This window comes from Somniosus microcephalus, chromosome 2 (assembly GCF_052327205.1).
Source record: "Somniosus microcephalus isolate GS21.2 chromosome 2, FLI_Smic_1.0, whole genome shotgun sequence".
Taxonomy (NCBI): Eukaryota; Metazoa; Chordata; class Chondrichthyes; order Squaliformes; family Somniosidae; genus Somniosus; species Somniosus microcephalus.
Window position 1 is genome coordinate 26,120,458 of NC_140988.1, and position 23,956 is coordinate 26,144,413.

The 23,956-nt window shown below is 45.5% G+C and overlaps 1 protein-coding gene across 3 annotated transcripts in view; it reads right to left on the reverse strand.

Annotated features, from left to right (window-relative positions):
- The window catches only part of stx18 (syntaxin 18), a 189,104-nt gene that overhangs the window by 106,917 nt on the left and 58,231 nt on the right, over window positions 1-23,956 (reverse strand). For all 3 annotated transcript variants that reach the window (XM_086007820.1, XM_086007828.1, XM_086007837.1), the window contains one exon: window positions 6,671-6,738. In XM_086007820.1, the coding sequence (XP_085863946.1) occupies window positions 6,671-6,738 (68 nt within the window). The remainder of the gene's footprint in view (window positions 1-6,670; window positions 6,739-23,956) is intronic.

The following is a 23,956-nucleotide window of genomic DNA, read 5'->3' on the forward strand; positions in this document are numbered from 1 at the left end:
GGGGGGAGGGATGGGGGGGGGACGTGGGGGGGGAGGGACGGGGGGGGGAAGGGGCGGGGGGGAAGGGGGGGCGGGAAGGGGGCGGCAGGGGCGGCCCAGGCCGAGAGCCCCGCTCTCTGAGCCCCGCCCCCCCCCCCCGACCGAGCCCGATTGCGGCTCTGAGAGACGGCCGGCGGCCGAGCCCCGCCCCCCCCCCCCCCGCCGAGCGCGGAACAGAGACGCCGCGTCTCACCTGCTCCTGCTGCGCGCGCACCCTGACCCTCGTGGCTGACGCCGTTGCCCTGGGTAACGTGACACGGCGGGGCGGGGGGGGGGGTTGGTGAGGAGCTTAGCAGAAGTGCAATCACCTAGCTCGGGCCTGGCTGGGCAAGAAAGGCGCAGGCTTTCAGGCCTAAGAAAAAAAACAGGGAAAGGTAGGAAAAAGAATGTTCAGGTTAGGTTTACAAATGAGCAATTTTTTTAAAAACAATTTAATAAATTCAATTTTATTTTGGTGGAAATGTATATTTGAAAAGAAAGACGCAGAAAGCAGGAAAAAGAATGGAAGCAAGATGGCGGCGACTCACCTCGGTTCAGAACGATCAGGCCCGGCCACACACGCACTGATTGGCCCAGCGGCACACGCCAGCAACCCGGCGTACGATTGGTCGAGCTCGAGGTCACTCTGTCGCTAATGAGCGGATAATGAGATGCTAATGAGCGGAATGTTGAAGGTTTTTGGGAATACCGCGGGCGCGATTTTAGCCCGGCCGAAACGTAAATACGCTTAAAACCATCTCGGAAGCGTAAGCTTTCTTTGGAGGCAACGTGCGCGTAGGTACGCCCTGTAACTTTCGAGCGCATAGCCCGACAGACGCACACGCGATGACAGACAGAATGACAGACAGAATGACAGATCGACCAATTTATATATATCGATAGATAGACTAGCTGGAGTGCCCGGCGGTGCCGAGGCTTTTTCGAGGGCATGTTGTTGTTGGGGGAGAGAGAGAGAGAGAGCGAGCGCGCGACTGGGGGGGGAAAGAGTGTGACTGGGGGGGGGAGAGAGAGAGCGACTGGGGGGAGGGAGGGGGGAGGGGGAGGGGAAGGGGTGAGGAGGGGAAGGGGGGAGGGGGGAGGAAGGAGGAGTCCCCGAGCTCCGCCCCCCGATCTCCCGATCACCGATCTCTCGATGTCCCGCCCCCGATCTCCCGCCCCGCGATCTCCCGCCCCGCGATCTCCCGATGTGCCGCCCCGCGATCTCCCGATGTCCCGCCCCCCGATCTCCCATCTCCCGATGTCCCGCCCCCGCGATCTCCCGATGTCCCCGCCCGAACCGGCTTCAAGACCAGAGAGACGCCGCCGCACAACCTACCGCGAGGCCCGGCCGGACTCAAGTCGCGCTCTGGGCAGAAGATGACGCGGACGCTGACTCCCGCCCCACCCGCCTTTACTAAGATGGCGGCGGTGGCGACGCTCGGCTCAGGCCCGCCCCCTCCAGCCTTCACAAAGATCGCGACGGGAGGCGCCTAGCTCGGGCGTGGCTGGTCAACAGACGCCCAGGCTTTGAGGCCTGGAAAAACGGTGAAAGGTAGGAAAATTATAGAGGCTAGACAAAAGATTTACAAATTAATTAACTTTTTTAAAAACAATGTGTCTTTTAAAAGCAACGTTTTTTTTTGCTGTAAATGTAGATTTGAAAAGAAACACGCAGAAAGCGGGAAAAAGGAAAAGTTTGGAATCAAGATGGCGGCGACTCACCTCGGTTCAGAACGATAAGGCCCGCCCACACAGGCACCGATTGGTGGACCGTCAGGTCACCGAAGCGTAGGATTGGTCAATCGTCCCGTCACTCGACCGTAGGAGGGCCCGGCCGCACGCGCCAGGAACCCGCCGTACGATTGGTCGACCTCGACGTCACTCGATGCTAATGAGCGGATAATGAGCGGAATGTTGAATGTTTTTGGGATACCACGGGCGCAATTTTTGTCCGGCCGAAACGTAAATACGCTTAGGACGGTTCTGGAATCGTCAGCTTTCTTTCGACGTAACGCACGTGTAGGTACGCTCTATAATTTTCGAGTTAATTCAATAGACAGGCAGATGGAATGACAGACAGACAGATGTATCCTTTTATATATATATATAGATAGACTAGCTGAAGTGCCCGGCGGTGCCGAGGCTTTTTCGAGGGAGGGCATGTTGTTGTTGGAAGAGAGAGAGAGCAACTGGGGTGGGGGGGGGGGGGTGGGGAAAGGAAGGAGGGGGGGGAAAGGAAGGAGGGGGGGGAAGGGAAGGAGGGGGGCAAGGGAAGGAGAGAGAGAGAGAGAGAGAGAGAGAGAGAGAGAGAGAGAGAAGGGGAAGGGGGGAGGGGAAGGGGGGAAGGGAGGCGCGGGGGAGGGAGGGCGGGGGCCCCCCCCCCCCGAGGGTCGCGGCCCCCCGCCCGAGGTGAAGACCGCCGATTGCGGCTGTGCGAGACGGCCGGGGGGGCCGGTTGCCAGGGTGACGCTTGACGCTCAGCAAGCCCCGCCCCCCGGCCGAGCCAGAGAGAGACGCCGTGTCTCAGCTCCTGCTGCGCACGCACCCTAGTGGCGCTGGGCTGAGGCTCGGCCCTCCAGCCTTCGAGTGGGGCCGGGAGGTGCCTAGCTCGGGCGTGGGTGCGAAGGAGAAGCCGAGGCTTCGAGGCCTACCTGGAAAAACGGGGAAAGGTAGGAAAATTAATGAGATTAGATAAGTTAATTCGTTTCCAAATCATTTTTTTTATAAACAATATGTGTTTTAAAAGCAACGTTTTTTTTTAAAGACGCAGAAAGCGGGAAAAAGAAAGGAAAAGTTTGGAATCAAGATGGCGGCGACTCACCTCGGTTCAGAACGATAAGGCCCGGCCACACACGCACCGATTGGACCGGCGGCACACGCCAGCAACCCGGCGTACGATTGGTCGAGCTCGAGGTCACTCTGTCGCTAATGGGCGGATAATGAGATGCTAATGAGCGGAATGTTAAGGTTTTTCGGATACCGCGGGCGCGATTTTAGCCCGGCCGAAACGTAAATACGCTTAAAACCGTCTCGGAAGCGGAAGCTTTCTTTGGAGGTAACGCGCGCGTAGGTACGCCCTCTAACTTGAGCGCATACCCGACAGACGCACACGCGATGACAGACAGACAGAATGACAGACAGACAGAAGTACCGATTTATATATATAGATAGATAGAAGATAGAAGATAACGTGGCATGTACGGAAATACTTGTATAATGTACTGCCTCAACAGAAGGCAGGTTCACACCATAAACACAATATATTATTATGGTATATAAAGACACTAGCTGGGGAGCCCCGCGTTGCGAGGGCAATTTTGGGGCGCTTGGTCTCCCTGCCCCTGTGTGTCCCCCCTCTCCCTGTCATGTCCTCATCCCTGTCCTATCCCTCCCTCCCCTGTCTCCCTCCCTCCCCTCCCCCGTCTCCCTCCCTCCCTCCCCTCCCCCACTCCCCTCTGTCCCTCTCTCTGGCCCCTCCCCCTGCCTAGCGCCTGAGGTCCGGTGCCGTTGCAATAGCGGGAATGCTGAGCGGCGGCCGGTGCCGGGAGCGGGCTCTCGCGGGCGGCACATGCGCGGTCAGTGCGGGCGGCGCGAGCCCCCCCGCGATTTCCCGAGGCGCTCTCCCCCCCCCCCGCGATTTCCCGAGGCTCTCCCCCCCCCCCCCGCGATTTCCCGAGGCTCTTCCCCCCCCCCCCCCCGCCCCCCCTATTAAATTGTTATTTAATTCCCTAACACATCATTAAAATATTTACCTTAGTTCCCTAACACACAGTGTGGGGGAAAAAATTGTGAAAAATCAAGATGGCGGCCACTCACCTCGGTTCAGAAGGATAAGGCCCGCCCACACACGCACCGATTGGTCGACCGGTCAGGTCACCGAAGTGTAGGATTGGTCAATCGTCGAGTCACTCGACACTCAACTGTAGGAAGGAACCCGCCGTCCGATTGGTGGACCTCGACGTCACACGGTCGCTAATGAGATGCTAATGAGCGGAACGCTGAACCTTTTTGGGATACCGCGGGCGGGATTTTTGTCCGGCTGAAACGTAAATACGCCTATGACCGGTCCGGAATCGCAAGCTTTCTTTGAGGCGACGCGCGCGTCGGTGCGCTCTAACTTTCAAACGTATAGAGAACGGACGGACAGACAGACATCGGGACAGACAGACAGAAGAACCGCTTTATATATATAGATACAAAGTTCACGAATACAAGTGCAGATGGGGACTCCATTCAGACCATCAAAGCCATCCTTCCATAGAAAGCCATGATCCCATTTTCAGCACTTAACTGCCTGTTGAAAGATTCCAGTGTTTTTACCTTCACTACCCAAACTGATACTCTATGTAAAGTGTTTCCTGACATCAGTCCTGAGCGTGACTTTTTACCAGTCTGTGGCTTTACGTCCGCTTATCCTGCAGTCATGATTTAATTTAAAATACCGAAAACTAATCTTTCGTGTTCCAGTTGATATCTCGTACATCTCTAGAAAGTTTCCCTCTCATATACGTTTCAGTTCAAGGCTTAGAAAAGTCTGAGCTTTTCTAAGAGATCAAGAATGAAAACGTCAGTTAGACCAGCAGAGGCAGTGAAATTGCTTTATCAAACGTTCTAGCCATTTAACAAAAAGAGATGCCCCAAAGACACAGTTTGGAAAGGTGGCATGCGACAGCCATACGGACTACGGCACAGGTTTAATTCCTGTTCTGTGCTGGCTTAACTGATCGCAGCTGAGGTAACAGTAGAGTGTTACATTTGGCCTCAGCGTCCCTGGACTAGGCAGAGGAGCCTGAGCTCCCAATCGCTATTCACAACCTGCGCTGCAGTGTGTATGTGTAAGCAATGGGTGAATACAGGATCGGGCTTGGCGGTGATGCCCCCCATGATGGAATAGTCTGACATTACTCATTGTCTCGGCTCACACATGAATGGCTTCTTGGTCTATGCGATATACTTTAGGTAATGAGAAACTATTTTTAAAAACAAACAAACATTCAGAAAGACTCAGCAATATTCAGTGTGTGTAAAGGTCTAGATTTGAGAGTTTGTTGTTTCTATATGCCTCTGGGTCTAGACAATATTTTAGCACTATTGACCCACAACAGTAGGCTGCAGATTATATGTACCACAGCATTTCCTTCTTTAAAAACAATGTTTAGAGTGTCACTCTAATGTACAGTACACAATTTCACAGTTTGCTCTTAAACTGAAGCAGAAAGTAAAAACTACTTTTTTTAAAATACTGGATGAAATGCCTTTCAAAATTGAGTATGAATGTTAACTTCCTGGTGTCAAAAATGGGGAAAATTTGTGCATTCTCTCTCTCTTGATTTGTAGTTGTTAGAAAACGGTCTGGTGGAATCTGAATGTGGACTGTCTCATCATATTTCTGTTTATTTCCTTCAAGGCGTTTCTCTGTCAATTCATATTTTGCACCAGAGTACTCCTATAACCATTCATTTAAGCCTCCTGTAGGTGGCAATGTGATATGCTTGCTAACAATTATGGGTAAAGTAACAGAACTAGTGCTTTAGGTGTACCCACATGCTAAATATTTCATGAACGGATTGGTTTCCTTCCAATTGTCTCCAACCTCTCTCCCTGATGCAGTGACTCCTGGAGGACATGGTTTCAGCAGGCTTCGGATATTTCGTCCAGGTGTCCATGGGCAGAGAGGCTAATTGCTACTGCTTCTAAGTTAGCAAACCGTGGAGCTGCTGGTCTCGGAGGTTCAGTACCACATCATGCGGTGCACTTACATAGAAGATAGGAGCAGGAGTAGGCCATTCGGCCCTTCGAGCCTGCTCCGCCATTCAATGAGATCATGGCTGATCATCCAAATTCAGTACCCTCTCCCTGCCTTCTCCCCATATCCCTTGAGCTTCAAGAAATATATCCAATTCTTTCTTGAATATATTTAATGAACTGGCCTCCACTGCCCTCTGTGGCAGAGAATTCCACAGGTTCACCACTCTCTGGGTGAAGAAATTCCTCCTCATCTCTGTCCTAAATGGCTTACCCCTTATCCTTAGACTATGACCCCTGGTTCTGGACTCCCCGGTCATCAGAAACATCCTTCCTGCATCTAGTCTGTCCAGGCCTGACAGAATTTTATAGGTTTCGATGAGATCCCCTCTCAATCTTCTAAACTCCAGTGAGTATAAGCCCAATCGACACAATCTCTCCTCATACGTCATTCCTGCCATCCCAGGTATCAGCCTGGTGAATCTTCGCTGCACTCCTTCCATGGCAAGAACGTCCTTCCTCAGGTAAGGCGACCAAAACTGCACACAATACTCAAGATGTGGTCTCACCACTTGAACACTAGCCTTCAGGGGAGTTCACCCATAAGGTGTGACTATCCTGATGTGATGCGATATTTTTCAAGTTGGCGCCTGTACGCATGTAAATATTGGTCATACATCAGTCAATCCAAAATATGTCCACAAGGATCAACAAATTGATAACCGTAACAACATTTTTACCATACCAAGTTAGCAAACTGGGTGCACACCTGCGATTACGCAGAGAATCTAAATGTAGAGCACTGATAAGATTACACAAAGAGATGAATCAGAGCAATAAAATGTTTAATACAATATATTTAATAATCATTTGAGGCGAACCAGAATAAAATAGCCTACTGCAATACCTGCTGGCATTGATGTAATCTTTTCTGTGCTCCAGAAGGAAATCTTTCAACTTGCTAATGTTGGTGAGCTGAAAAATAAAAACACACAATAAAAACATGAATGGGTTGAAAACTAAAGAGCTTTCTCTTCCGAGTGTGAAAGTATGAAAAACTGCCAATTGTAATGTTATGCCATACTCTTCACGGCCATATTGTCCAACTTTAAAAAAAAAAAATCAAGCTTCACCTTCAGAGTAGCATGAATGTTTGCAGTGCAACATTAAAGGTTACATCTGCGTAATATTCTAATACAGTAATGGCTTTTATCTACCAGTTTCAGCTGCAGAAATAAACAGACATTAATCGCAGGTGGTAGAATTCAGAACGAGGGTGTGGGTGGGAGATGAAGCAAATTATGAGTAACAGAATCACAAAATAATACAGCCCAGGAGGAGGCCATTCGGCCCATCATGTCTCTGCCGGCTCTTTGAAAGAGACATAGAAACAGGCCCCTCGAGCCTGCTCCGCCATTCAGTGAAATCATGGCTCATCATCCAAACTCAGTACCCTGTCCCTGCTTTCTCCCCATATCCCTTGATCCCTTTAGCCTTAAGAAATATATCTAACTCCTTCTTGAATATATTTAATGAATTGGCCTCAACTGCCTTCTGTGGTAGAGAATTCCACAGGTTCACCACTCTCTGGGTGAAGAAATTCCTCCTCATCTCTGTCCTAAATGGCTTACCCCTTATCCTTAGACTGTGACCCCTGGTTCTGGACTCCCCCACCATTGGGAACATCCTTCCTGCATCTAGTCTGTCTAGTCCTGTTAGAATTTTATAAGTTTCAATGAGATCCCCTCTCATTCTTCTAAACTCCAGCGAGTATAAGCCCAATCGACCCCATCTCTCCTCATGCGTCATTCCTGCCATCCCAGGTATCAGTCTGGTGAATCTTCGCTGCACTCCCTCCATGGTAAGAACATCCTTCCTCAGATAAGGCGACCAAAACTGCACACAATACTCAAGGTGTGGTCTCACCAAGGCCCTGTACAACTGCAGCAAGACATCCTTGTTCCTGTACTCGAACCCTCTCGCTACGAAGGCCAACATACGATTTGCCTTCTTAACCGCCTGCTGCACCTGCATGCTTACCTTCAGCAACTGGTGCACAAGGATACCCAGGTCTTGTTGCACTTCCCCTTCTCCCAATCTATTGCCATTCAGATAATAATCTGCCTTCTTGTTTTTAGCACCAAAGTGGATAACCTCACATTTATCCACATTATGCTGCATCTGCCATGCATTTGCCCAATCACCCAACCTGTCCAAATCATACTGGAGTTTCTCGGCATCCTCCTCACAGCACACACGCCCACCCAGCTTTGTGTCGTCTGCAAACTTGGAGGTATTACATCTAGTTCCCTCGTCTAGATCATTAATATATATTGTGAATAGCTGGGGTCCTAGTACTGATCCCTGCGGTACCCCACTAGTCACTGCCTGCCACTTGGAAAAAGACCCATTTATTCCAACTCTTTGCTTCCTATCTGCCAACCAGTTATCTATCCAAGTCAGTACCTTACCCCCAATCCCATGTGCCTTAACTTTACACGCTTCTCTCTTATGCGGGACCTTATCGAAAGCCTTCTGAAAGTCCAAATACACCACATCCACTGGTTCTCCCTTATCTATTCTACCAGTTACATCCTCAAAAAATGCCAGTAGATTAGTCAAGCACGATTTACCTTTTGTAAATCCATGTTGACTTTGTCCGATCCTGTCACTGTTTTCCAAGTGCTCTGCTATTACATCTTTTATAATGGACTCTAGCATTTTCCCCACTACCGATGTCAGGCTTACCGGTCTATAATTCCCCGTTTTCTCTCTACCACCTTTTTTGAATAGTGGGGTAACATTAACTACCCTCCAATCCATGGGAACTGTTCGAGTCAATAGAATTTTGGAAGGTGATCAGCAATGCATCTACTATTTCTAGGGCCACTTCCTTAAGTACCCTAGGATGTAGATTATCAGGCCCTGGGGATTTATCGGCCTTCAATCCTGTCAATTTCCCTAACACCATTTCCCTACAAATACTGATTTAATTCAGTTCCTCCCTCTCATTAGACCCCATGTTCCCCGACATCTCTGGGAGGTTATTTGTGTCCTCCTTTGTGAAGACAGAACCAAAGTATGTATTAATTGGTCTGCCATTTCTTTGTTCCCCATTTTAAATTCCCCTGATTCTGACTGCATGGGACCTAACGCTTGACTTCACCAATCTTTTTCTCTTCACATATCTATAGAAGCTTTTACAGTCAGTTTTTATGTTCCCTGAAAGCTTACTCTCATACTCTATTTTCCCCCTCTTAATTAATCCCTTTGTCCTCCTTTGCTGAATCCTAAACTGCTCCCAATCCTCAGGTTTGCTGCTTTTTCTGGCCAATTTATATGTCCTCTCCTTGGATCTTATGCTATCCCTAATTTCCATTGTTAGCCACGGTTGAGTCACCTTTTTTGTTTTATTTTTATGCCAAACAGGGATGAACAAATTCTATAGTTCATCCATGCAATCTTTAAATGTTTGCCATTTGCCTATCCACCGTCAACCCTTTAAGTAACATTCCCCAATCCATCCTACCCAACTCACGCCTCATACCGTCGTAGTTTCCTTTATTTAAATTCAGGACCCTAGTCTCCGAGTCAAATACCTCACTCTCCATCTTAATGAAGAATTCTATCATATTATAATCGCTCCGCCCCAGGGGCCTCGCACAAGATTGCTAATTATTCCTTTCTCATTACATAATACCCAGTCTAAGATGGCCGGATCTCTAGTTGGTTCCTCAACATATTGGTCCAGGAAACCATCCCCTATACACTCCAGGAATTCCTCCTCCACAGTATTGTTACTAATTTGGTTAACCCAATCTATATGTAGATTAAAGTCACCCATGATAACTGCCGTGCCCTTATGGCACGTGTCTCTAATTTCCCATTTAATGACATCCCCAACCTCCGCATTACTGTTTGGGGGCCTGTATACAACTCCCACTAATGTTTTCTGCCCCTTGGTATTTCTCAGTTCTACCCATACAGATTCCACATCATCAGAGCTAATATCCTTCCTTACAATTGTGTTAATCTCCTCTTTAACCAGCAATGCTACCCCACCGCCTTTTCCTTTTTGCCTGTCTTTCCTGAATATTGAATACCCCTGGATGTTGAGTTCTCAGCCTTGGTCACCCTGGAGCCATGTTTCCGTAATCCCAATCATATCATATCCGTTTACATCTATTTGCGCAGCTAATTCATCCACCTTATTACGAATGCAATAATATCCAATTAGTCCCACTCCCCTGCTCTTTCCTCATAGCCCTGCAAATGTTTTGCCATCAAGTATTTATCCAATTCCCTTTAGAAAGTTATTATTGAATCTGCTTCCACTGCCCTTTCAGGCAGTGCATTCCAGATCATAACAAGTCACCACATTAAAAAAAAATTACTCATGTCGCCTCTAGTTCTGTTGCCAATTACAGGAAACTCTTTTTTATCCGGCACCATGACAGTTTATCAAAAAGTCCGGATTACAGAGAGGTATAGTAAAAGGTACGAGAGCCCCGTACACAGCAAAGGATCCAGGTGTCCCTGTTGCTTAGCAACAGGTGCAGGAACCACGGCCACAAGATCCAGGCATCCCTGTTGCTTAGCAACAGGTGCAGGAACCCCAGTTACACAGCCACAGATCCAGGAACGGCCACTAATATGAAGTAAAAATTACCTGAACCTACTCCTGAATTTTGCCGGTTAACAGAGATTTCCGGTTATTTAGGTGCCGGTAAATTGAGAGTTTCCTGTTTCTCAATTCGGTGTCCTCTGGTTACTGACCCTTCTGCCACTGGAAACAGTTTCTCCTTATTTACTCTATCAAGACTTTTCATGATTTTGAACACCTCTATCAAATCTCCCCTTAGCCTTCTTTGCTCCAAGGAGAACAACCCCAGTTTCTCTAGTCTCTCCACGTAACTGAAGTCCTTTATCCCTGGTACCATTTTAGTCAATTTCCTCTGCACCCTCTTCAAGGCCTGATATAGTTATAGTCTGATATAGTTTACTTACAGTTCCATGTGCATATTCTATAAAGAAAGTAAAGGAAGGAAAGCTTTGTGATTCCACAGAGCCATGGATAGTCAAATGTTCCTCACAAATTTTCCAGTTGTACATCTTTCAAACATGGTTTACAAAACAGATCAGGGAGCAAAATTTAATTAACAAAACATGGGTGTGCCCTTTTTACCCCCCACAGGACAAGTATTACACGTAGCCATGTGTTCGATTTGTAAAGTACAACTGAGCCTCCCAAAGCACATCTTGTACAGAAGTACATCTATTATTAATTAGAGTAACAGTGATCAGTGGAAACAACTGACAATTCTTTCTCAATCCATAAAGCGATAGGCCCAAATTTTGCGATCGGAGGCTTCCCGCGGGCCGATGCCTCCGACCTGTAATAAGCTACGAATTTACCTGGTGGCCCGGGAGGTATGGAGACTTGCGATCCTGGGCCTCTCCGGGTCCGCGCGGGCAGAGGCCCACGTATCCCAGGGGCGCATGCGGTTCGCAAGCGACCCTGGGATCACGTGGGCCGGCCCAACCAATAAAAGAAGGGAATCCCCATTCATACTTATGGGAGTTCCATACGTACTTAAAAGATACAGGAACACGTGAAATAAATTTTTAAAAAATTTAAATTAATTAAAATGTTTAATTATTTTAAACAAAATTTTTTTTTTAAATTATGTTTTAACGGGGCTGAAAATAAACTTACCTTATTTGACAGGGTTTTTAAATATATAAAATGAGTGATAAAATTTTATTTTTCTATTATTTTAAAACTCTTATGCTGGTAAAAGCAGGCCTTTGCCTTAGGCCTGTTTTTACCAGGCATAAGAATTTCACGGGTATTCAGCGGGCGGAAGTTGGGCAAATAGCGCAACTCTCCACCCGCAGAGGCCCTTCTCCCGGGGATGCGGAGGAGTCTTGACAGATCACAAATTCCAGGTTTTAGCGCATGCCTAAACCCAGAACTTGAGCAGCTCCTACGGGTGCGTACACACCTCGTACGCACCCGTAGGGGTCGCAAATTATGGCCCATTTTTCACATCAAGAACACACAATATTCATCACTGCATATTTTCAAACAGGAACTCTCAGCAGCATTACAACTTTGGAATCCCCAACCAGATGTCAGGTTAATTGCACTACTTTCATTTTGGCTCTTGACTCCAGTTACACTGCCTAACAATGTCAGAAGAACTCTGCAGCTGCAATGAGTATGAAACAGAAGCTGGTGAGCAGAATCTGGAATACGGTTACTGTATTTCAGTTGCTTTTAAATGGTATATTTATGCTCCACAAGTTTAGCGATAGTGTGAAACTGAAACCACTTCACACCGATGTCCAAACTGACTTAAGAGCGAAGTGGAGTGAGACCATCTCCTCCAGGGAGTCTCACTCCACTTTGTTCCAGGGTCAGGTTATGGGAAGACTCCAGATGCTGGATGCATTTATACTAGTGTCGGTGTAAGACATCACCGCTTTGCACCAACACTGCAGTTATAGTGTGAATGCACTAAACATAAGTCTATTAGAATAGGTTTTATGTAATGTTCACTTGCAGAACAACCTTTTTTATTTGAATCTGTAGTCTAATAGTGCCCTACGGGCAGCACGGTGGCATAGTGGTTAGCACTGTTGCCTCACAGCGCCAGGGACCCGGGTTCAAATCCGGCCTCGGGTGACTGTCTGTGTGGAGTTTGCACATTCTCCCCGTGTTTGCGTGGGTTTCCTCCGGGTGCTCCGGTTTCCTCCCACAGTCCAAAGATGTGCGGGTCAGGTTGATTGGCCATGATTAAAAAAAATTGGCCCTTAGTGTTAGGGGGATTAAATACGTGGGGTTACGGGGATAGGGCTTGGGTGGGATGGCTGTCGGTGTAGGGACCGGGTGCTAGGGTTTGGATGATCAGCCATGATCTCGTTGAATGGCAGAGCAGGCTCGAAGGGCCGAATGGCCTACTCCTGCTCCTATCTTCTATGTTTACTTATGCAGACATCCAAGAGTAGTTACCATGAAGTGGATCAATTAAAAAAAAATCACACTTAATTGTCACAGTTAGGTGTCAGCCTTGGCTCATTGGTAGCACTGTTGCCTTTGATCACAAGGTTGAGAGTTCAAGCACCAACTCCAGAGACATGAGCACATAATCTAGGTTGGCACTTCAGTGCAGTAATGAAAGAGTGTTGCATTGTCGGAGGCTTTCAAATGATACGTTAAAGGTGCAATTGCAAGTAAGTTCTTCCTGTAAAATGCGATTAGGGTTGTGAACTTTATGACTTGGCTGAATACACAGCACCACAGTCCATTCGTTGAAATGTTTGGTTTGCTGAAATCGCCTTCTAGTCATTTAATTACTGTAGCATCAGATAGTCTATGCAGAATAAACAACAGAAAATGCTGGAAAAACTCAGCAGGCCAGGCAACATCCGTGGAGAGAAATTAGAGTCAACGTTTCGGGTCAAAACCCTTTATCAAGACTAAAGAGGCACAGGGAATGAAATAGATTAAGAGGCCGGGCTGGGAGAGAACAAAAGAGAAGAGACATTAAGAGGTATTCAAAACAAGACGAGATGGTGATAGGACTAGTGGAGACAAAAGACAGCTCTAGATTAGGTGTGAAATGTGCTGGCAGAATGGGAGACAGCTGCCATGTGGGAGAGAGGAAAAAAAAGGGGGGGGGGGAACCAAAACAAAGGTGTGGATAAAAAATATAAGTAAAAATAATAGGGGCCGAGGTTATGATCTGAAATTGTTGAACTCGATATTGAGTCGGAAGGCTGTAAAGTGCCTAATCGGAAGATGAGGTGCTGTTCCTCAAGTTTACGTTGAGCTTCCGTGGAACAACGCAAGAGGCCAAGGACGGTGAGGTCCGAGTGGGAATGGGGTGGTGAATTAAAATGACAGGCGACCGGAAGCTCGGGGTCACCCTTACGGACTGAACGGAGGTGTTCCGCAAAGCGGTCACCCAATCTGCGTTTGGTCTCCCCAATGCAGAGACTTGTTTAGGTGGTGAGAGGCTGTAGTCCCAAAGTGAAACAATGCAGATAACTGCCAACATGAGTTTCATTAGGAGATTTTTTCATTACAGTGGAACCATTGATGGAAGTGCTTTTGCTTCACAACAATGCTGAAGTTGTAGTGTAAACCCAGAGGCATGGTCTGACCAGACTGTGGAGCAAAGCAAAGCCCTAATGCCAGACTTGCACGATAAAGCTTTGGGTTCGGTACAGCACTATCATTGTAGTGCACACTTAATAGCCCACCTCACAACCAAGAAATCACACAGGATCTTTGTTTAATTGATCACTTAGCCCACTCATGACCATATTCCTGTTTGCAGATGAAAATATTAATGGCCTGGATTTTGCAGTCAGCAGCAAACCAACGGCGCTCGCTGTACATTACACTTACACACAGACACGCTGTGGGCTTTTGCACTGCAACTTGCGGTAATTAGTGTCAAAACAGCACGGCGTCCTCTACAGGAGATCTAGGACTTCTGAAAACAGGGAAACCAACAGTGCGTCTCCTTAACCAATCAGATTGAAGAATCCTTACTGAGACACAGGGTTGCGAAGGGGTGGAAAGTTTCCGGTAAATTTCTGGAATTTTTCCACGGGAATTTTAGCTTGGGAATTTTGCCCAAAAAAGCACATGCTAGCAGAATATCGTTTTTTTTGTATTTTTCATTTTTTTCCCCCCACAGGTCCTCTCTTAAAATTACTAAGAGCTGGAATCTTAATTATTAAGGAATTTCTTAATCAATATATGTTTACTTTCTTACTTGGATTGTTTTAATAATTACAAGTTTTGTGTGTGACTGTGAACAAATGGGTCCTGATTGGTTGCATGAGCGATTGGGTCCCTCTATTGGTGATGTAGCATCGTGCGTGCACAGGTCATGCTTCCATCACATGGAGCATCAGGAAAAATTTACTCACCCTGTTGCAATCGTGCTGATCGACCACAGTTCGACACAGACGAATGCCCTTTATTTCTCTGCATAGAACAATGCCACGTTTACCGTTGGATGTGTGGTAGCATTTTACCCAAAGATGGAAAGACTATGTACATGTGCAAACACTGTACAAAGCCATATGTAAAGCATACCACAAAGATGCAGCAGCATTTATCCAAATGCAACAACTTCACTCAAAGCTCACAACAGTCAGCCCAGAGTTCCTCTGCTTCCATTCAAGAAGATGATTGTTCACATTCAGCATCAGGCTCCTTATCATCAGCAACTCCTGGCCTATTTGGAAGGTTCTTTGATACAATGGATAACCATAGCCAGAAGAATGCAGATGAGTGCCTTGCTCGAGCTGTATATGCGACAGGCTCACCCCCGTCATGCTCACAGCCAATGTGTACTGGAGGAGATTTTTCAATGTTATTCGCCCTGCATACTGTCCTCCCACCAGACATGCTTTGTCTACTTATTTGCTGGAGGCTGAGTATAACAGAGTCCAAGGAAAGCTCAAAGAAACGATAGAGATGGCAGTCTGTGTTACAGTTAACTCAGATGGGTGGTTAAATGTACGAGGGGAGGGCATCATAAACTACATCGTCTCCACTCCTCTCCCAGTGTTCTTCAAGAGCACAGACACGAAGGACAACAGACACAAATGCACATACATTGCTGATGAGTTGAAAGCGGTCATCAACGATCTTGGATCACAAAAGGTCTTTGCAGTAATTACTGACAATGCTGCGAATATGAAGGCTGCTTGGGCTCAAGTGGAGGAGGCCTACCCTCATATTACGTCTATTGGGTGCGCAGCTCATGGGCTCAACCTGCTCCTCAAGGAAATCATGGGTTTGAGAACCATGGAAACACTGTACAAGAGAGCCAAGCAAATTGTTAAGTATGTCAGGGGAAAACAGGTAGTTGCAGCAACCGACAACTCCAAGCAAACGACAAAGAACAAGAACACCACACTGAAGCTGCCCAGCAACACTAGATGGGGTGGCGTTGTCATAATGTACAACAGTCTTCTGGAGGGTAAGGAGTCGCTGCAAGAAATGGCAATATCCCAGTCTGGGGATATGGAAACCACCATCAAGAAAATACTGCTGGATGATGTGTTTTGGGAGCGAGTGGTTAGCAGCCTTAAACTACTCTCACCAGTAGCATCTGTAATTGCTCAGATTGAAGGAGATGACGCTGTCTTGTCAGATGTTCTCAGGCTTTTTGCTGATTTAAAAGAACAAATCAGCATTGCCCTACCCACATCCCTGCTGCTCAAAGCAGAGGAGAAGGCAATTGTTCAATTCATACAGACGTGTCAAGAATTTTGTGTCAAGCCGATTCATGCTGCAGCATACATGCTGGACCCAAAGCATGTTGGGAGACCAATACTTTCTGGAGAACAGATCAACAGCGCTTACAGTGTGATTTCTACCCTCTCACACCATCTCAATCTGGATGTGGGCAAAGTTCTGGGAAGTCTGGCAAAGTTCTCTGCCAAGCAAGGTCTTTGGAATGGGGACAGGATATGGGAATCATGCAAGCATATCAGTGCACATACCTGGTGGAAGGGACTTTGTGCATCTGAGGCCCTGTCACCTATTGCATCGGTGATACTCCAAATCCCACCTTCATCAGCGGCCTCTGAACGAAACTGGTCACTTTTTGGGAATACGCATACAAAGGTGCACAACAGGCTGACTAACAAGAGAGTGGAGAAACTGGTGGTTATCCGGGCGAACCTACAACTTATTGAGCTAGATACAGAAATGTCCACCACACAGCTAGACAGTGACACAGAGGAGGAAATGGACACGTCAGAGCCAGAGTCAGAGAATCAGGAGGAGCAATGATGAGTAGAAGACTCAGAAGGGACAAAATAAGGACAAATTACAGGCTAAATAAGCTGACGCTCTTTTTATTTTATTTTAGATGGGTCTTTTTTGTGGGGGTTCAATAAAGTTCAAAATTATAACCTAAATAAAGTTTTGAAAGCCTGTTTTTATTTGTATGGAACAGTATGTCTATTTTGATGACAAAGATAATATAAGGGTCAGAGACAAAAACCATCAGTGTGCAAAAAAACTCAAATTCCCATGCAACGTTTCCTCTTAAAATTCCTGGAATTTTGCAACCCTACCGAGACATGCAGAGTCTAAACCAGGAAGTGTAAGTTAGAATAGTTAATTCAATACTAAAATCATGTACAGAAAGTGAAATAAAGAGGCAAGAAAGATGGGGTTAAGAGAGATAAAACTTTAAAAAAGTTTTAATTTTTAAATTTATTTAAATCTCCAACAATAATTAAAATCTGAAGGAATGAGACTCCACACTTGTAAAAGTTTATTTTAGTGCCAGAGAGGATTTTTGTCAGTAATTAAGACTTTATCACGCCGTTAAAAATTCACTTACACTTGAATGGACAAGTCCTAACTCTTTCTGGCACGTTTAGTGGGTATTGAGTGGGTAATTACCGCAATTTCACGCTCTTCATGTGTTTGAATGCCGAATCTCTCGGTGAGAAACCGATATAGCGAAGCTTCTGGAGGTGCAGGGCAAATCGAACAGCAACTTCCTGATTTCCGCATTTAACTGCGCATGTGCAGACGCTGGAAATTGCTGTTCAATTTACTCCTTAAGAATCTGGGCCATTGCACTAAGCCACGAGGCTTTTTATTACTACAAAATTATTAGAAAAGAAAGACTTCATTTATATAGAGCCTTTCACGACCACCGGACGTCTCAAAGCGTTTTACAGCCAATGAAATACTTTTTGAAGTGGAGTCACTGTTGTAATGTGGGAAACGCGGCAGCCAATTTGTGCACAGCAAGCTTCCACAAACAGCAATGTGATTGTAACCCCTTCACGGTTCTCTAGATATATGTGAGATGTGGTCTCTGTTGTAGACAGTATTCTATAGTCCAGTAAGGAGATCACTACTACAATGGCTTAATTCTAATTATCTTACTTTATAGTTTTAACGTCAGACAGTATAAGATTACAGGTCAATGAACTAAATTAGACATTTGCATACATTAGAATTAATCTAGACATAATAAACATACATTCTCCCACAACATGGATTCAAAGGAGAATCTGTCCCTGTGTCCAAATTCGAGTGCACTCTTTCGTTGGCGCGCTTAAGTTGGAGCTCATGGTATGTATAATGTCTGCAAGACTTACGACTCCGAACCCCTTCGTTGAATTCTCTTCACAATCACTGAATCCCACTTTGAGTTCTGGATGCAGAGCTCACAGCAGCAGCTGGTGACTCTCTCTCTCTCTCTCTCTCTCTCTCTCTCTGCAGCTTTTCCAAGTAGCTCCCCATCAGCACGAGGCAAGCAGCTCTCCCCAGACCTCTGCCTTGCAGATCTGGGTTCAGACGACGATCCCCCGGTACTGGTGACTTGCAGCCAGCCAGTTCAGGATGCAGTGCTACTAATATGAAGGGCGGCGGCCGATTTTGGAAGCCCGGGACGGGATGCGGCAGCCATTTGCCTCCTGAGCCCTCTTTTCAGAGCTCCTGCCCTCTTCTCTTCCAGTCGCTCGCTTCCCCGCTCGAAAAACCCGACTCCACCCCTTCCTCCTGGGGTTTCTGCCTGGAGACTGCGCAGCCTCACTGTCTGCAACAGTTGATGCTGGTGCAGAATTATGGAAAGTATGCTCTTAGTCACATTGTGTCCTTAAAAGTTCTTGCCGTACCTTCACATGGGCAACTTTAACCCAGGGATTTATAACAATGATAATACAGTGTCTAAGTTAAAGATTGATAACCATACTTAGCGTACATAACATTTCCAGTGGGTATTACATGATAATGACCAGATAATCTGTTTTGTTATGTTGATTGAGGGATTAAATATTAGTCAGGACACCGGGGATAACTCCCCCTGTTCTTCTTTGAAATAGTGCCATAGGATCTTTTATGTCCACCTGAGAGAGCAGACGGGGCCTTGATTAAATGTCACATCCGAAAGACAGCACCTCCGACAGTGCAGCACTCCCTCAGCACTGCACTGGAGTGTCAGCCTAGATTTATGCACTCAAGTCCCTGGAGTGGGACTTGAACCCACAACCTTCTGACTCAGAGGAGAGAGTGTGCTACCCACTGAGCCACAGCTGACACTGACGGCATGAAAATAATATACAGGTAGACTATCCTTTATCCGAAAACCTCGGGACCAGCCGTGTTTCGGTTTTCGGAAAATTTCGGATTTCAGAAGGTATTTTATAAGACTGGGAGATTTGTCGGGGGTGGGGGTCGGCGGGGGGTCGGGGTAGTGCGCACGACTTACGCTGAACAAAAAAACCTTCGGTTTTCAGAGGATTTCGGTTTTCGGAAGTGCGGATAAAGGGTAGTCTACCTGTAGTACGATTCCTGAAAAAGTAATAGAAAATAAGCTCTCCACCACCGAGACAGAAAAGGGAGAGGGATCTTTAAAGAGTGATTATTTTTTAATTCATTTTGCAAATCCACATACTTTGATATAGGAGGCTTTATGTACTTTGAGACCCAGCCCTGCTGTGTGTTCCCCATTACAAACACCTGATGGCGCTATGGGGTTGCTCGTGACAAGAACTTACGAAAGGACACGACCGACAAAGAGACTGGTTGAGAATTGTCCAAACTTACAAGTCTGTGCACATAATCCCTCAGGCTTCTTACTAAATAATTTTTTAAATAAAGATTGTGGCAATTATATTGTACTAACCTGCACTGCAATAATTAGTACTTCAAAAAGGGTTATAAGTAAAGATGTGAAAGCATACTTCTTCAATTCTACTACAGCAAAAATCTGATACTGAATTATAATTGGTGCCTCATTTAATAAAGGCAATTAATTTCTCCTGTACTGTATTGCAAGTAAATCAACGTTAAGATACTTTAAATCTTTTAAGGGCCAGATACTATGTGTACAAAGAAAATAAATCTTTTATAAATGATCTTAGAAAATGCTTTTAAATGTATATTTGTCTTGCACGTTATTAAAGCACTGTATTGGGGAAAAGAGAGAAAAATAAATAAAAGAACATACTTGCATTTATATAACGCCCTTCACATCCTAGACTGTCCCAAAGCACTTCACAGCCACTGAAGTGCGTTTGAAATGTAGTTACTGTTATAATGTAGACAACACGGCAGCCAATTCGCAAACAGCAAGGTTCCACAGACCGCAATCAGATGAATGACCAGATAATGTTTTAGTGATGATGGTTGAGCGATAAATGTTGGCCAGGACACCAGACAACTCCCCTGCTCTTCTTCGAATAGTGCCATAGGATCTTTTACATCCACCTGAGAGGGCAGTGGAGCCACAGTTTAACTTCACATCTGAAGCAACACCTGCCCATTCACCTCCTCCCACACTGCAGTCCAGAGCCCATGCACACTACTTTTTTCCTTCTCCAGGCTTCTTAACCAACTCCTGGTTTCCACGTAATCACTTCGCAAGTGATTCTATTTCTTATTGTGCGCGTATGTCTATGTTGGGTTTTTTTCGACTCCTCTTTCCCGTTCGTTCTGCTGCTCATTAAAATGGTGCTCATCTGCAATATCTTCCATTTTTGACTGAGGATCCACTCCCGAAACGTTAACTCCTCTGTTCTTTCCACAGATGCTGCCTGACATGCGAGTGTTTCCAGCCTTGGCCGCTTTTACTCCAGATGTCCAACATCTGTAATTTTTTGCTCTTTTCTGCAAGCTCACAAGGCTCCCAACAAACTCCAGGAGAGTCTTTCCCCCCTAAACAAAACACATCTATAAACTAAAGTAACAACGTTAACCTTCAGCCAACCTCAAACATTCCCAGCCCCGCTCTGCGCTCCAGCGCTATTCCAAATGCTCATGTTTATCTCTGGATGCTGTGTACGCAACACTTCACAATACACTGTTAAAACAATAACAATATTGTTATCGCACTGTTGTTACTACTACCCCCCCCCCCCCCAATACATTGCGCCCGCCCCCCCTCACTGATAGTCGGAGCTGGATACCACTTGTTATAGACGCCACATTCCATTATGCTCAACCTCTCAGTGGTGGGCTTGAAGCAGTCCTATCACATTGGTGTTAAATTTGTGATCACCTTATCACAGAAATCACAGAAACCCCACAGTGCAGATAGAGGCCATTACGGCCCATCGAGCCTGCACCGACACATATCCCACCCGATCCCCGTAACCCCTACACCAACACATATCCCACCCTATCCCTGTAACCCCACGTATTTAATCCCCCTAACACTAAGGGTCAATTTATCATAGCCAATCAACCTAACCCGCACATCTTTTGGACTGTGGGAGGAAACCGGAGCACCCGGAGGAAACCCACGCAAACACAGGGAGAATGTGCAAACTCCACACAGACAGTCACCCGAGGCTGGATTCGAACCCGGGTCCCTGGCGCTGAGGCAACAGTGCTAACCACTATGCCACCGTGCTATTATTAATTTAATGCCAAGGTCACAAATCTAGCCCCCATTACATGACACAACATTGCATTTAGGTGTCTGCATTTATCCCTATTGCATGAATTTGAAGACTCAAAAATTATAATTTTGCAATGATGGCAACATTAATAAAAGGCATAATAAAACAGAGAAACATTTAACAGGAGATAGCTTGTGCCAGCCATAATTACTACAGGCACACATTTTGGAGTTCTGTACACTTAGTAAACCTGAAGTAGAGAAACTGTCTCATGCAAACGCTTCAACACAAAATTACCGTGAAAACTCAGTTGGTGTTCCAAGTGGTCAATGCACATATTCATAAAGTATACGGTACAAGGAAAAGAATGTGGAACAGTAAATATACTGCGACAAAGCGAGCTTTGGAGGTTTTAAAATGAGTACTCTAAATAATTTGCCAAGTTTATATACACTCCAGACAGTATAATGCTCAGTTCTGTACAGGGCATCTTACATCAGCATCGACAGTTTGAACGTTTCAAATAGGTATGTAGTAATGAAGATGGGTTTTAGTAAATCATTCTCCCATAATGGTCAAATCTGAATCCCCTACAGACTGAAACTAACCTACAACAGACAGACAGCAGGGCCCTAATCACTTAACAAAATACATTTAATTACATTAACATTCAGGTACAAAATCAACCATTTCAATTTATCCTAATGAACTTGACGAGATTGAGAAATTCCATTTCAAGCAAATCAACAATGTTTCTGTCTGTGGGCTCAATCTTTCAAACTAGTGATTTGTTAAACTGTGCCGGGAATTTTTTGACCAGTCACAGGTGGATTGTAAGCAAGGCTTGCAATTCAGAATCACAGTACATACCATAGATTTAATGTCAGTATTACACAGTAGTAACCTGAAATTTGTGAGATATTTCTCAGCGGAGAGAACATGAAAGAGACAATTTGTAAAATCCAACCTGATTAAAATGTACATTTTAAACATTTTGCATCCTGGACGGAAATTAAAAGGGAACAATCTGGTTAAAATGCTGATGCATTTCAGTATCATAGTTTGACCACAGACAATATTCATCTAAACTATGTGCCGAAATCTACTCGATTTGGACGGTGTGGGGGTGGGGGGCAAGGAGGAGTTAGCCATCATTTCTCAAGCATTCAGAGTGCAAAAAATGAAAGCCTAGCAAAGCAGTGTAAAAAAAAAAAAACCACTACTTTTGAAAAGATGCTGCTCGAGCAATAAACTGGTAAAGAGGTAGCTGGAGCTCCAAGATGACTCACTTACGGAATAGCATTTCCTCTGGAAGTAGTTCAGTGGACAGCGTAGCCAGACTATTTGGAACCACAGTCACTGCACCCAAATAACGCATTACACTGGTGAAGGAGAAATAGTAGGGGACTTCCAGGTATGATGTGTACAAGAAGGATTTTCCCACAACACATTAGCACAGGCTACAGAACATGGGAATCAAGGGATATGGAGATCGGGCGGGAAAGTGGGAGTTGAGGTCGAAGGTCAGCCATGATCTTACTGAACGGCGGAGCAGGCTCGAGGGGCCGTATGGCCTACTCCTGCTCTCATTTCTTATGTTCTTATGAACACTAGGTAAAGTAAAACTGTTCCAAGGTAGGTCACAGGCTAAACCCTGTTAAATAATACTGTATACATTTTCAATAAATCCCCTATAGCTACCGTTTAGCACACTTCCAATGTCTCTGCCTGTAGAAAGTGCACTTTCTGTTAAAGCAACATGTGCAGATGCACACTGATGTGGTACATTTGTGCTGATATTGGTGTTCTAAGAGTAGAGTACTGAAATTGAGAGTATATTCTTAAAAATACATTCCAATAATTTCCTGCAAGAGAAAGTAATTTGTATTTAAATTTTTTTCCATCCCTACTTTCAAATTTGTAAAAAGGCAACAGCTATATCACTTTAGAAGGGATCCAAAGTATATTGTTTGTAAAAGCTTTGTAATTATAGCACCAATTTCTTGGTAATTTTTGTCTGCATTCTATGAAGTTGATCTGATAAGTATTGTTGGTATAAAAATCTAGATATTAAATCTAAAATGTATCCATGTCCTGCAATGTCCCTGAACTCTAGAAGACCAATTTCACACCATGTAGGACATGCCATGCATTACTCTTCAGCTAGATTTGATCATCAATTATGCTTTAAAATAAGAATATATTGCCTTTTCCCCTCTAAACCTAAATAAAGTAGATTAACTGATTTAATAATAATAATAATAATAAACTTTGTCATTGTTAGTGCACAAGTGCAGTACAATGAAATGTAGGCTTGCGGCTCCCGAGAGTGTACATTTAGATTAAGACATTTAACATTCAACATACATTTGGCTTGTAATACATTAACATAAACATAACCATAATAAAGTGCATTGGCAGATGTGCAGGCTTTAGAGTTTATTTGTGGAGTTCAGTAGGATGACAGCCCTGGGAAAGAAGCTGTTCCTAAATCTGGTCGTTCGGGTGCGAATGCATCTGTAGCGTCTCCCAGATGGCAGGGGGGCGAACAAACTGTGGCTGGGATGGGTAGGGTCTTTGATGATGGTTAGTGACCTCCGTAAACAGCGTTTCTGGTAGATGTTCTCTATGGTCGGTATTTTTGACTATTTCTATCTCGTTCAAGTGAACCTAAACAATGAGTATCGCACCTTTGATGGTGCAGAGCGCCCACGCCCCAACTTGTGACGTCCAAACATGTGCACTTTACAGCAAAGTCACACGGATAGCAGTCAGGGGCCTGACACTTGAC